This window comes from Dama dama, chromosome 33 (assembly GCF_033118175.1).
Source record: "Dama dama isolate Ldn47 chromosome 33, ASM3311817v1, whole genome shotgun sequence".
NCBI lineage: Eukaryota > Metazoa > Chordata > Mammalia > Artiodactyla > Cervidae > Dama > Dama dama.
The window spans coordinates 29,428,622-29,444,060 of NC_083713.1; the positions used below are offsets into that span (position 1 = coordinate 29,428,622).

The following is a 15,439-nucleotide window of genomic DNA, read 5'->3' on the forward strand; positions in this document are numbered from 1 at the left end:
TGCCCTCTGCTAACAGTCCATCAGTTGAATACAGCAACGTGAGTAACTAAGAACAGACGTACAAAATGAGCCTCAACTGAAACTGTCTGCTTGCTCCACCTTTCCAAGCAGTCTTAAACTTTCCAAAAGACACACTTCGCAGTAGAAAAAATAATCTTTTCATGAAAACATTTTAACCTCTGGAGACTTTCTAACAGATAACCCAGAAAATAAGACTACGCTAAGATTCAGAAATCCATTTCAAAAATGGAGCACAGGCTACCAACCAATAACAAGTACTCTCGAAAAGCTTTTAGGGAGGGTCAAGAAAATATACTGATAAAGCATTTAAACTCTGGGATTTGAATTAAGGACCCACCTCTCATTAGCTGTTATGCCTAACACACCTTCATTCCTCATTCATAAAACAGTAGTAACAATAAAACCTACTTTATATGGTTACTGTGAGAATTAAATGACAAAATGCACATGCTGTGATTAGCACTATGTCTAGCATATACAAAAGTTCAATACATATTACTTATTACTAACCTATTCCCTCACTATAGGCATATCTACTTTCTCCTTTGCATCAATATATATTGAGTCCTTACTGAGCCCTTAATATGTGTTAAGTGCCATTCATTCTCATTTTCTTTCACTCTTATTACTTCTTCTGACACATACCCACACTACTTCCCTGCTGCTCATCCTCTTTCATTCTAGAAATTGCATACCCTGAATTGAAAAAAGATACAAATCAAATTAAAGCTTTATAGCAAAAACGCTGGATCCAAATCAGAAGATTCAACGAAAAGACTATTTTTCTGGCTCAAATATAATATTGCTCATTTTATGAAGAAAACAATGAACAGAAGTCCCAACAGTAAGGGTTTCACTTGCTTCTGAGGTCCCCACAACCATCCCCTAACAACACTGTCTCCAAACTGAACACATCTAATAACATACTCTCTCTTCAAACAGCTTTGATGGCCAGCCAACCAAGTGCTCTTAGTGATTAAGCATTTTTTAACACAAGAAAAAAAACAAAATATAAATACCTTTGGTGTTACTGCTTAGTTTGACCCTCTTTCTCTTGCCCAGACCTTGACTCCCATCTTGATCCTCCTGGAGAAAAACAAAATTAGCATTATCTGTAGTCCTAGTCATGAATTTACATATTTTATGTATATTTAAGTATGCTTATAAATTATATTAAATATAAAATATAGGTGTGTTTACATATTATTAATAATTTTACTCTTATGTATCTGCTATAATAAAATATATTTTAATACTGATAACTTTTAATTTAAAATTAGCATTATAATTGAATATATCATGAAAATTCTTAGGATTAAAATGCAAGAGTTCTTAAACTTAATCTGTGCCTCTAATGAAAGACTCTCAAATGCCCCAAAATCCCAAAATAAAAATCTTCCTAAGCTTATAAACAAAATATTAAATGCACAAAGAAGCTAAAGGGGAGGAGGGAAAAGATTAGCATAGGAGGGAAGAGGAGAAGGGGAAGGGGATTAAAACAATGAATAGAGGAAAAGTTTTGAAGAGTCTAATACAAACAAATGAGTTCAAGAGATCAAGTTCTGAAAACACAGTATGTTAGAAGCTGGAGTTGATGGTCAAAAAAAATATTAATAAAAACAAATTATTATGTGGCTCAGATGGTAAAACATCTGCCCGCAATGCAGGAGACCCGGGTTCGATCCCTGGGCCGGGAAGATCCCTGGAGAAGGCAATGGCAACCCACTCCAGTACTCCTGCCTGGAAAATTCCATGGACTGAGGAGCCTGGTAGTCCATGGGGTCACAAAGAGTTGGACATGACTGAGCAACTTCACTTTCACTTTCACTAGGAAAGAAATCCAAGAAGAAAATATATGTATTTCTGCTCACATGTGATATATCCATTCCTGAAAAAATACCTCACATTAAAAATAACAAGGCTTATGGGAAATAGAAGAGTGAGGGACAGACCATTCACAACCTATTCTGTAACCAAGAAAGTGTATAACCAAATAAATAACAAAAGCAATAATTGGTACCTGGGGAGATCATTTGAATGCCCAGGCAAACATCTTGGAGTGGTTTGAGCGTGTCTCACGGGATGTTAACAACATACCACCACAACAGAGTGGGAAGCTAGCTGGCTGAGACAACATAAACAGAAGAGGAGCAAAGGAAGCAGCCTGCTAGTAGTAAAACCAACAGTGAAGCCAGGAATGTGCCTCTAAAGCAGGAAGCCATGGGTGCAGGTGCTCAGCTCTATTTTCTTCAAATGTTGCTGAAAAGGTTCCTGCTCCCTTCACAGATGAGGGTCTGTTTCTCTTCAGATAAAAGATATGACTGTACCCCATTATCCCAGATCTCCTGAACTATTGCACAGTTCAGGAAAGATTGCATAGGAATCCAAAACTCCCATGTTATACTGACATCCTTTTCCTATTTTCCAAACATATATGAGCCAACTGGTATTATAAAGACATGTGTGGTAGTATTTTGGCATACTGTCTGTTGTGCTAACCAATTATGCTGATGGCAGGATAGAACCATGGTACAAATTCCCAGACACTTTCTCAATTAAATCAAACCTCCAAAGCAGAAAAGCCTCAGCTTTATGCTGTGGCTCAACCCACTGGTGTAGTATTCTTGGCCTACATACCAAGACTTAACTGCAAGTTTCTGACAAGTCCAGCATCAGCCCTCAGGACCAGTTTGGGGGTTCCCAAAGATACCTCATAGCTCAGTCATTCAGCATTTACTAAGCACTTCCATATGCCCTCTGTTCACCCCCACCAAAGCCAGGCCTCTATGGTCATCTACTTGGCAGCAATAACAACAGTCAAACTCCACTCCCTCTTCTTTTGCCACCCTCACCTTGTGCAAAGAGAAACTCAGCCATTATGAAATTTTGAGCCAGAAGAGACAGATACATGAATGTAAACCATGCCACAAGACCCAGAAGATTTTAAAATTTGAGATTTTAGCTAATAGTCATTAATTAAACTGTTCTCCTGGCCAGAGAAAAAGAAAAAAAAAACTTTCAATATTATATTCCAGGTTAGGATTATTTCATAATTTCAAATAAAAACTTCCTGTGAAAAGTGTATCCTTGGTCAAGCAATGGCCATGACAATACAAAGTTTTAAAAATTTCCCAAACTTATGCTTTAAAGGACAAGTAAAATTAGTCCAGCTAGGGAGAGGAAAGTCATTCCAAGAAGGCACAAAGACAAAAGTCTAGAGACAAAGATTAGCCTGACATCATCAGAGATATCAAACTCAGCTAGGAAGGGAGTCTACCTCCATTTAAACAGGTGGGATAATGGGTAGTCTTATACTACACTTGAGAGAGTATATAACAGAACAATTTTCCTGAATGGCAATTTGTCAATAAACATATGAAAAGTCGTTAAACTATATCTATCACTGGAACAGAAATTCCAGTTCTAAGAATTTATCTTAAAGAAATAATCAGACAAGTGAATAGGGACTATCTGCATAACACTCATCACAATGTTATTTAAAATGGCAAAAAAAAAAAAAAAAAACAACTTTGGTTTCTAACAGCAAAGCAGGGAATTAGGGAAGTAAATTATAGCACAAATATACTCTCTAAAGAAAACAACACTAGAGTTCCATATTCATTATGACCAGGTAAATGTTCAAAACTATTACTATAAATAGAAAAAAAAAAAAAGCATACCATGAAGGATAGCATATGGAGTATGAAACCATTTAAGTAGTGATATCACACACAAATAAAATCTGTTAAAATATACTCTCTGTTACAGGTGTTTAAAACTATCACTAGTAAGAAAAGCAGGTTACAGAATAGCATATACAGCATGGGGCCTCTAAAATATACCATATATAAAACCTGTTAGAATATATATGATTAGAGTAAGTCACCTCTAAGTGATAGAGTAATAGGTAATTTCATCATCTTTTTGTTAATATTAATTTTCTATTAATTCAATAACAATGAATTATAGCTTTAAGCTAATGAATGTTTTTAATACTAGTTATGATTTCCAATCCTAACCACAACAATCTACTCAAGATAATGGATTAGTGTATTATCTATTTCAAGTTCTATTTTTTTTGGCCACACCTCGCAGCATGTAGGATCTTAGTTCGCCAACCAGCGATGTAATACCCGCCCCTGCGGTGGAAGCATGCAGTCTTAACTACTGGGCCACTAGGCAAATACCAAGAAAAAACAGTTTCAACGAACAGGAATAACTTCCAGTGGTGGGATATTCAGGCATTAAGGAAGATGAAAACAATTTAGTTATTATGACAAGAAGACCCCACCCCAAACTCAAGATGGAGAGTTAGAATTCTTCCCTTTTTATCCACGAGAAAACAGTATAGAACCCTGGGGGAAAATAACGGGTCCTGTGAACAAGAGGAAATAAACAACCTCAACTGAGACAGCATTCATACAGCTCTCAGAAACACTCAAAATGTTACCTAGGTTCCTGACTAGAGACGTAGACAACACTGCTATGTGTGTTTCAGGCACATGTAGACTCCCTTCCTAGCTGAGTTTGATATCTATGTCCAATATCAGAGAAGACCCTTACCCCCACCTTGCCCCCCATCCCCCCAGAAAACAGATTCAAACTCCTAGCCTGAAAAATTTACAGGTGGTTTTTCAACCCAAATTAACCTTTCTTTCTTTGATGGATTTACTGGACAGATGAAAAAATATGAGCTCCATAAAAAGAAGTCAAGTTAAGTTCACAGTTGGCTAAAACAATACTCAAAGAATGTTAATACAAAATACACAAGGCTTAAACGAACATTTAACATAGCAGATTATAAAAATAAAATCCAAAGGAGATCTTAAGAAACTAGAATAAAATGAAAACATTTATGTAAGCCACTGTAACACAAGACTGTTTGCTTTAAATCAATTTTACAAAACAAAGCAGAGAGGGAGCTCTCAAACTTGTCAGCTGTAAATCTGAAGGGGTGAGTGAGTGAGGGACCTGAGTATTTCATTTGACCACTGGAGCTTCTGCCACAGTTTAGCACTGCTGCTAAAATGCTAACAAAAAACCTTAGGCTAAAGGAAGCCACAACATGCTTCATGATAAGCTGTCCTTGTGACTCTGTACCAAATCAGATCATAATTTTAAAAGGGAATGAAGAGGTGAAAGAGCTATGAACAACAGCAGAGAATACTGTATAACTAAAGCTAAAAAGTTAAAGGGGTGTCTAAGGGAAGTAAAATTAAAATGTTTCTATAGGGGAAAACAAGAAGAAAGGTGGGAAAATTATAATATTTAACAGTATTGAGAAGAGATTCCTAATAATTAGAGCTATCAAACAAAGGAACGAGTTGCCTCATAAGCTAGGTCAGCTCTCAACCACTGGAAGTGTTTACGGAGAGGCTGATCATTTGTGAGGAATGTCATAAAATCAAACGCTAAACTGGCAAAGAAATGTCTTAACTATTTCCAAGGCCTCCTCACCAAAATTTCTGTGATTCCCCACTCTTATCTTTTACCATTAATGTCATTTATAACTAATTAAAAATCAAACCTTGTACCTCTAAAAGTCAAGTCATATTTTTTGGGCTCCAAAATCACTGCAGATGGTGACTGCAGCCATGAAATTGAAAGACGCTTACTCCTTGGAAGGAAAGTTATGACCAACCTAGATAGCATATTAAAAAGCAGAGACATCATTTTGCCAACAAAGGTCCATCTAGTCAAGGCTATGATTCTTCCAGTGGTCATGTATGGATATGACAGTTGGACTGCGAAGAAAGCTGAGTGACAAAGAATTGATGCTTTTGAACTGTGGTGTTGGTGAAGACTCTTGAGAGTCCCTTGGACTGCAAGGAGATCCAACCAGTCCATCCTAAAGGAGAAGGACTGATGCTGAAGCTGAAACTCTAATACTTAGGCCACCTAATGTGAAGAGCTGACTCATTGGAAAAGACCCTGATGCTGGGAGGGATTGGGGGCAGGAGGAGAAGGGGACGACAGAGGATGAGATGGCTGGATCGCATCACCGACTCAATGGACATGAGTTTGAGTAAACTCCGGGAGTTGGTGATGGACAGTGGGGCCTGGTGTGCTGCGATTCATGGGGTCGCAAAGAGTCAGACACAACTGAGCGACTGAACTAAACTGATTCATTTATGAAAAGTTACTTTAGCTTTCAATTGCAATAATCCTGCTTTTGCTACAAGTTTTGATCAAATTAGTTTTAACTCTTCACTGGATTCTTTCTTGAATAAAAGCAAGAATATTGAGAGCACATTTACATGGTAACTTATTTTGTTAAGTGATTATTTCTCTTATGTAAGAGTACGAAATACAGAAGACTAGAGGCAAACAAACAAATTAATAAACAGTGGTAATCTCTGGAGAGCACAGCTGGAGGTAAATGTTTTCTTTTTTCTATTTGTCAATTTTTCCACAATGAACATTCAAATTTTATGGTTACACTGGGGAAAAACATGTGTTTATTTATTTATTTAATTTGCATTAACAGCTAAATATATCAAAGTCACAAAGATTAATGATCTGGTTAATACACATAGATAAATGGACGGACACTGCTTATGGTAATAGCCACAGTGAAAATAATCTTTCCTTGAAAAGTTATCTTGATTTAAACGGTCCTATTTTCTCTAAGAAACTCTCTATTACACCCATGTACATATAATATTGGAGATAATTTTCTTTTGAACTGAATTATCTGATGACTGAACAAATCTAAACAAAAAATGAATAAACATAAAAAATTCACATTTTAAAGTACTTCATAAAGTTAAAATGTGTTTCTGTTTTATTTCGGCTTCATTCAACACAAAGAACATTTTCAACTCTTATTACACATTAGCTACACACACACACACACACACAAAAAAAAAAACAGTAAGAAGTAGTAGTATGAAGAGTGTCATGTGTATAAATAGCCCTGCTGAGTACATAATGTTCTGTTACTCTAGGGACAGCAGGGACAAATATCTGACACAACTTGTAAGAATAAAATTAAGTAGACAGCAGTATGCTCATTCAAGTAAAACTTTAAACAGGAAAAATCTTGCTGCTGTTAAGAGTTTCAAACCTGTTTCTCCATTTTTCAAATTGGCAGAATTAGATTATGCCTAGGATCTCTTCCAATTCTAACTTACAACATTATCTAATTGTTATAACTCCCTCTCTACAGCAGTTTTTGAGATGTCATTGCCCTCTTCTCATCCTGTCTCCCTTTTCATATACTTTGCTAAATTATAAGAACGAAATCACAAAAGGGGTTTGTTCAATAGCCCTAAGGGTCTGTAGAGTAAGGGTGTAGAAATTCCAATCCTTAAGCCATATTCAGCTCTTCACTAAATTTCAAATATAAATGCTAAGAGCAAACATATAATTTGTGACCACAGTTGCAAAATAAAATGCAATATGGCTTTAAAAGCTTTAACGAAATTTTTAAATGGCATAAAATAGATATTTGTCCAAGAACATCTGTATCTCAGTTCAGTTCAGTCACTCAGTCATGTCTGACTCTGTGACCCCATGGACTGAAGCACATCAGGCTTCCCTGTCCATCACCAACTCCCAGAACTTGCTCAAACTCATGTCCATTGATTTGGTGATGCCATCCAACCATCTTTACCCTCCATCGTCCCCTTTTCCGTTTGCCTTCAATTTTCCCCAGCATCAGGGTCTTTTCTAATGAGTCAGTTCTTCACATCAGGTAGCCAAAGTACTGGAGCTTCAGCTTCAGCATCAGTTCTTCCAAAGAATATTCAGGATTGATTTCCTTTGACTGGTTGGATCTCCTTGCAGTTCAAGGGACTCTCAAGAGTCTTGTCCAACACCACAGTTAAAAAGCATCAATTCTGGTACATTTTCTATTAACATTTTCCATCTCCTTATCCTTTCATCTACTTTCTCCTTTAATTATTCCATTCTTTATTAAATTACTGCTTGCATTTTCATTTGTATATGCAAAAATGCTTCAAAAAGAACTATAATACAAATTTAAAATACTGAAGTCATCAGTTTTTTCAAACATCATTAGGCTTCGCAGGTGGCACAATAGGAAAAGAATCTGCCTACAATGCAAGAGACATGGATTTGATCCCTAGGTTGGGAAGATCCCCTGGAGTAGGAAATGGCAACCCACTCCAGGATTCTTGCCTGGAGAATTCCATGGTCTGGAAATTTCCAAAAGCCTGGAAAGCTGCATTCTATGGGGGTGCAAAGAGTCAGACATGGCTGGGCAACTGAGCACACGCTGTCAGCACAGGGAACTCTGCCTGTTGCCCCGTGGTGCCTGAGGTGGTAGTAACTCCCCACAGGAAGGCACACATATACACATGGCTGGCTCACCTCACTGTACAGCAGAAAATAACATAAAGTTGTAAAGTGATATACCACAATAAAGCTTTTAAGAGGATGGAAATTCTTATATTTTCCCTCTAAATATATTAAAACTCAATTAACGAAAAAAAAAAGAAAAAAAAAACTCAATTAACTTCTATTTATGATTACCTAGTTACAAAAGGAAGCTTTTTCCATCCAAATCACTGGTCCTAATAAAATAAAGTTTCTCATTAAGAAATAAAAGCACAAGAGACCCCAAGATTAGCAGAAAAGTTATGATAATTTTAGTTTCCGTTTTAATCAAATTCAAAACTATATTCTGTTCCTTAAGCTGCAATGAATCCTAGTAAAATTTTAATATGTTCCTTTTCATTCTACAAAGGCAAAGAACAATTTTTTTAAAACTCTCTTATAACTTTAAATATAAGCTTTCATTCTCTTGAGATATAATAATATAACTATTCTACTAAGGAAAACTTTGATCTTCTTTAAAACCCTACAGTTGCCATTTATGGCTAAAGTGGTATTTCATTATCATGTTATAGTTTTCCCAAACAGACAAGTACCACTTAAAGAGACAGGAAAATACAAAATAAATTACTGGTATTGTATTTAGCTATAATCACCAGTCATTTCTAGGCTACCAAGAGAATCCAGGACAAAGAATGGCAAATTTCACATCCTGGTTGTGGGAATTTTGAAACATGTTTACAAACTCTTTGACATTCCTATCTTCTGAGAGTTGGAATTTGCTTCCTTCTGCATTGAACCCACCTTAGTCAACTCATAAGGAACAGAATGCAGTGGAAGTGATAGCATGTAAAATTCCAAGGCTAACACAGAAAAGGCTCCACAGCTGCTGCTCTTGAGTTACTCACATTAGGAAAAGCCACAACTATATGAGAAGTCCAACAACTTGAGACTACCATGGTGGAGAAGCCACATGCAGGCGGAGCTCCCTGTGCGCAGTCAGCGCCAACAGGTAGCCCTGTCCAAGCATCTTATATCTCCAGTTCAGCTGACCCGTCAGATGACTGCAGTTTCTCAAACAACAAATCACAGGAATCTCATGAGATAACCTAAGTGAGAACTGCCCAGCTGCCATTCCCAAATTTCTGAGTCATAAAATTGTTAACAAAACAAAAAACGTTTGTCCAGGAAAGCAGTTTCCAGTGAGTGAGTTGTGTTGAATGCCTTCAAAGAAGAATGCAACTTCTGGAAATCCCATGGAGGCAGCCAAAGTTGTCAATGAAACAAGAAATAACCTTGAGGGATATTTTAATATATGAATGTTCTTAAAGAGTATGCTAAAATCATGTCAAATACCTCTCACCAGTATCAACAATTTGTGAGGCTTGACATGCAGCTGAAATACTCAGGATGCAAAAACATTAAATGACCAAAGGCTGCACATTGCCTTAGGATGCCCCTTGGATTCTGAAGTGAAATTTTTATATAATTGAAGTTCATAACTTTTCACTGGACATTCTACATCCAAATTGTAATTAAAGTAATTGTGAAAATTTTAAAAAAAAAAAACAAAAAATGGTAATTGTAAGCAACAAAGTTTAGGACAAATTTGCTGCACAGAAATAATAAGAACGGTTGGGTTTATCTAACTTACATTAAAAACTCTAGACCAGTAGAGAGGAGACCTAGCATCCATTTGCAACTCTACTACTAACGAGATGGAATTCACTTGTCGAGTGGATCAGTTAATTATTTGAAATTCAGCTTCCTCATCTACAAGAAAGTTAGGCAAGAGGAATGCTATAGAATTCATAATTTTTTAAACCTTCAAATTGCCTCCTTCTGATTTTCATTTTTGTTTTGCTATATTACACAACTTTTCTATTTCTAGCTCAAGATTTGACTTTGTTAGTATGTAGGTCAATAAAACATATATGAAATTTTTGATTAAAAAAATTATGACTGCAATCTTAAAATAGAAATTTTCCTATCACTAAAACCCTTCTATGACTGGCCCTGGGTAATGGTCTGGTCTTTGTACTTTTCCATACTTGTCATCTTAAATATGTGTGTGTGCCTTTTTTAAACAGAAACATACAATCTAATAAAATTTAAGATATGCCTACCCTATAGTTTGGGGCTTTCCAGATGCCACTATTGGTAAAGAATCTGCCTCCCAATGCAGGAGACGGAAGAGACCCCGGTTTGATCCCCGGGTCAGGAAGATCCCTGGAGAAAGGAATGGCTACCCACTCCAGTATTCTTGCCTGGAAAATCCCATGAACAGAGAAACCTGGCGGGCTACACTCCATGGAGTCCCAAAGAGTCAGACATAACTGAACGACTAACACTTTCACTTTTCACCCTGTAGTCAAGCAATTCCGTACCTTAGAGAAAAGAAATACAAGCACTGTATCTTATAATAAAAAACTGGAAATTATAAAAAGACTGGATAAACTGTAGCTTATTCATATTTCAGAATACCAGTAAAACAACTACAATGTATAAAATTTGAGTAAACTTTCCATTTAAAATTTTAAAAATAAACTTCATTACTCTTAATCCATGCTTTAATAAAGTTATTTTCTCTGGAAAGACAAGCAAAAATGTCTATCATATGACCCATGGTAGCTGAAAATTTCAGTATTTGAATCCCTTCTACATACAAAGCACTAGGACAAAAAACATTTATCAAGAGCCTAATTTGTACCTGGTTCATGAGAGGTAATACATACATTATTCCCTTTAATCCTAACACAATAATAATCACCATTTTTTCATGAGAAAATTCATATTAAGAAGCTTAAAACCTGGCAGAAAGCATTGCGATACTATGAAGCAATATTCAAACTCAGATCTGCCTAACAAAAGCTCAAGTTCCTTTTAAAGAAAAACCAAACTGGGTATCCCTTCAATTTACATCCAGCTGAACAACTCTACTTCAAATTCTTAAGTTTTCAGATGCTTGAATGACCCCATTTTCATCCCAATTAAAGAATACGATAAATACATAAAGTATAAAAAGTACTTTTTTTTAAATTCGAGGATAACTGCTTTACAATGTTGCGTTGGTCTCTGCCATACAAAGTGAATCAGCCGTACACATATGCCCTTCCTCTTGAGCTTCCCTCCCACCCACTGCCATGCCACCCCTCTAGGGCATCACAGAGACCAGGCTGGGCTCCCTGTGTTATACAGCCGCCTCCCACTAGTTATCTGTTTTACTACGTGGTAGTGTATATACGTCAATGCTATTCTCTCAATTCATCCCACCCTCTCCTCCCCCTGCTGGGTCCACAAGTCCACTCTCTATGTCTGCATCTCTATTCATGCCCTACAAACAGGATCATCAGTACCATTTTTCTAAATTCCATCAGTCAGTCAGTCAGACAGTTCAGTCGCTCAGTCGTGTCCGACTCTTTGCAACCCCATGAATCGCACAGCACGCCAGGCCTCCCTGTCCATCACCAACTCCCGGAGTCTACTCAAACTCATGCCCAGCGAGTCGGTGATGCCATCCAGCCATCTCATCCTCTGTCGTCCCCTTCTCCTCCTGTCCCCAATCCCTCCCAACATCAGGGTCTTTTCCAATGAGTCAACTCTTCTCACGAGGTGGCCAAAGTACTGGAGTTCCAGCTTCAGCATCAATCCTTTCAATGAACACCCAGGACTGATCTCCTTTATGATGGACTGGTTGGATCTCTTTGCAGTCCAAGGGACTCTCAAGAGTCTTCTCCAACACCACAGTTCAAAAGCATCTAAATTCCATATATATGTATTAATATACTATATTTGTTTTTCTCTTTCTGACTTACTCCACTTTGTATAACAGGCTCCATGTTCATACCCCTCAGTTCAACTGACTCACATTCATCCCTTTTTATGGCTAAGTAATATTCCACTGTATACATGTACCACGACTTCTTTATCCATTGATCAATCGATGAGCATCTAGGTCATTTCCATGTCCTGGCAATTGTAAATAGCGCTGCTATGAATATTGAGGTGCATGTGTCTTTCTGAATTATGGTTTTCTCAGGGTATATGCCCAGTAGTGGGACTGCTGGGTCATAGGTTTTATTGTTAGTTAAAAAGTACTTTTAAATAAACTAAAAGTTTAGTTATAAAAAACAATTTAAAGATCAAAAAAATCTTACTGTCTTTAAATATAAATATTAAGTATACTTCACAAACTCTAGGTGGTCTCAGCTACTATCACAAAAATAGCATTTTATGAGGATGCAAATTGAAATTAAGTATTTTGAAGTTGTCACCATCAACAAGTATTTACTGAAACATAATCATAATTAAGGAGCAAATGATTATATAAATTATATTACACATAGAAGTTGCTGAAACAAAGAATCCAAGAGAAATGAACAGAAGGAACACAGAGAGGACCTAAAGAAGAACAAAGTAAGAGCAATGGTAATGAACAAAGAAAGGCCCTATTTCAAATCCTCTCATATCCCTCACAAAGTTACTTCTAGAAGAAATTCAAAAGCACTATACCCCCACCCTGGGCGTGCACTCACACAGAAGGATCTCCTTCCAGCACCCTACTATAAAATACAGTGTCACTACAATGTACTTATGTACAATTAAAGTCACCACTGGCTATTCAAAAGTAGTATACTAAACTGACTATCCAATTTGTTGAAAATTAACAAGTTCCTGTTAGTTGTTAATTAAATGAGCCTTCTTACAGGGGAAACATGCTACTACAAACTTTAAATTATAAGGCATCAGATCAATTGTAACATATCCATAAAAGAAATCGTGCTTTCAAAAGAAGGCTATTTGGCTTAGTTCATATGACATTATAACATCAAAATGGGTTTTTTTCAAAGGAAAAAAATGTAAATGCTTAAAGACAATTTAGTTTTTAGAATGTCCAACATTAAATGTATAAATCAATAAAAATATGAAATTTAAGTTTTATAAAAACCAAGATTATAAACAAATAGAGATCAAAAAGAAATTTTTCCTTATAAATTGTATACTAACAAACTACAGGAATGTTATATGTAATTTATTAGAAATATTATTAATAAACTATAAAAATTGACATTTCAAACTGACAGCCTATTTCTCAGTACTTTGCTTTTAATAACTCTTGAGATATAAGATATAACTTTATTATGAGATTAGAAAAGAAGCACATTTCATATTCTTCTAGCAAATTATTCTAGACTTAGCTAATTTTTTTTTTTAATAATTTCATTGTACATATGACCACCACTTGGATAAATTTGGGGATATTTTCATAGGAGAAATATCTATGACTTCCTAGCACTTGTTTCTAAACTATGAAAAGAGAAATGAATTTACAAATAAGAAGTAAAAATCTAGTTGCAGTACTCGTCCTGTCACTAAGTAATTCTGTGACCTTGACTAAGTTATTCCACTCTGGGCTTCAGTGTCCATGTCTACAAAATGAAGAATTTCAACTACAAAATATCCACAAATTTGTATGGTATTTCTCAAACTTTTAAATTCTACTTTTTAAATGTTTCAAATGTTAACTCACCTCATCTGAAGAATCTACTTGTCCCAATGTTCCTGCTGCACTTGCAAAACCTTTGGAAAGGAGAAAACCGTTGCCCTTCATAACTGTTATATATTGCTTTAAACTTAAAATTATTTTAAAACATAACAATATCAAAAGCTAAAGTTTTGTTAAGATAACTCATTCTAACAGTTATCTTGTCAGAATTCAACAGTTATTTTTAATAAATCTGGGCCCAATCAGTTTATACTTCAATAGGAAACCTCCAATGAAAACCCAGATTTAATCATCACAAATAATGTTTCAGAAGGATTGCTTTCTTTACTTTTTAAACCATGGTTTACTAAAATATTGAACTACTAAAGTTTTGGGCTACTATTAAATAGCAACTGCTACATTTTTCATGAGTTCAAACTAGAACCTTTGAACTAACTGAATCCCTTTGAAGAAAAACAGAATATCTTCTTCAATTAATCTATCCTTTCCTGCTTACAAATTTTTACTATTTTTATTACTTTCCTTACAAAGAATGACACAGCACTTAAATTTCTTCAATAATGAGTAAAGCTTGAGGGGTTTCTTGTTTTAATACAGAAAAGTTACCACTGTTCAAATTAAGTATTTAAACAAACCTTGAACTGCCAGAGTGCTAGCGCCAGCAGATGGCTCTTGTATACCGTATACAAGTTTATCCTCAGGATATGTAAGTCCAGAGCTCTTCAAAGCTATAAGGTATTTTTCATGACTTTTCCTTGCACAAGCATTTTCTCCAAGACCTAATATTTAAAGTACATTTAAAAATCAGAAAAAAAAATTTTCCATTCAAAACATAAGTACCACCACCTCAATAAATAATGTATACACATATAAAATAGATGACTATTCTAATTGGAGGGGAAACCCTAGAATGAATAATGTAAAATAGCTATCAGACATTTCTGTGCTCATGTTTGGCATTAGTAATGTACAGCATGTTTATAGCAAATAATGAAATACAGTAAGTAACTGGTCATCTTAAAGATGCCAGAGATTATATACAAAACACAGGGGGTTCAAAGATTAATAAAACATGATTCCTATCTTCAAGGAACTTTTATTGTAAAGAAAGGCAGATAATATGGTAAGTGACAAACCTGTAGCAGACTTCACCATTTGGTTTCACAATCTGTGCTCTTATAATACCAGGCAACCAGACTTACCCAAAGCAAAGTTTTTGGAAAGGGTTCCTAGGGAAGCTTAATACTTGAGTGGAATTTTCAAATATTATAACTGAGACTATTCTTAATTTCTGTTTTGCCAAGCATAAAATGTTTTTATAATGACACTGAGGTAATTAAAAGCATAACTTGTACAGAAGTATCACTTAAAACAAATTTATTCCAAAATTTTGAGAAGTTTAGGTTCTAGAATTAAACAATCCTAGACATTTCACTTAGCATTTGATCATATTAATGTGAAGTTTGTCTTCTATTTTGATTTCTAGTACATTATGGAGAATAGAATAATAACAAAAGAAAATACTGACATTTGAAAGTTCTTTAAAAGAAAAAATTATTCTCTGAAAGCCAAGTTACCATGTCATTTGCCACCTCTTAAGCTGACAAGCCTGGC

The 15,439-nt window shown here is 35.7% G+C and overlaps 1 protein-coding gene across 1 annotated transcript in view; it reads right to left on the reverse strand.

The window, feature by feature from the left end:
• The window catches only part of UBR3 (ubiquitin protein ligase E3 component n-recognin 3), a 190,776-nt gene that overhangs the window by 132,844 nt on the left and 42,493 nt on the right, over positions 1–15,439 (reverse strand). The window contains exons 4-6 of the mRNA XM_061135459.1: positions 14,461–14,604; positions 13,850–13,899; positions 1,041–1,107 (exon numbers count right to left, since the gene is read on the reverse strand). Of these exons, the coding sequence (XP_060991442.1) occupies positions 1,041–1,107; positions 13,850–13,899; positions 14,461–14,604 (261 nt within the window). The remainder of the gene's footprint in view (positions 1–1,040; positions 1,108–13,849; positions 13,900–14,460; positions 14,605–15,439) is intronic.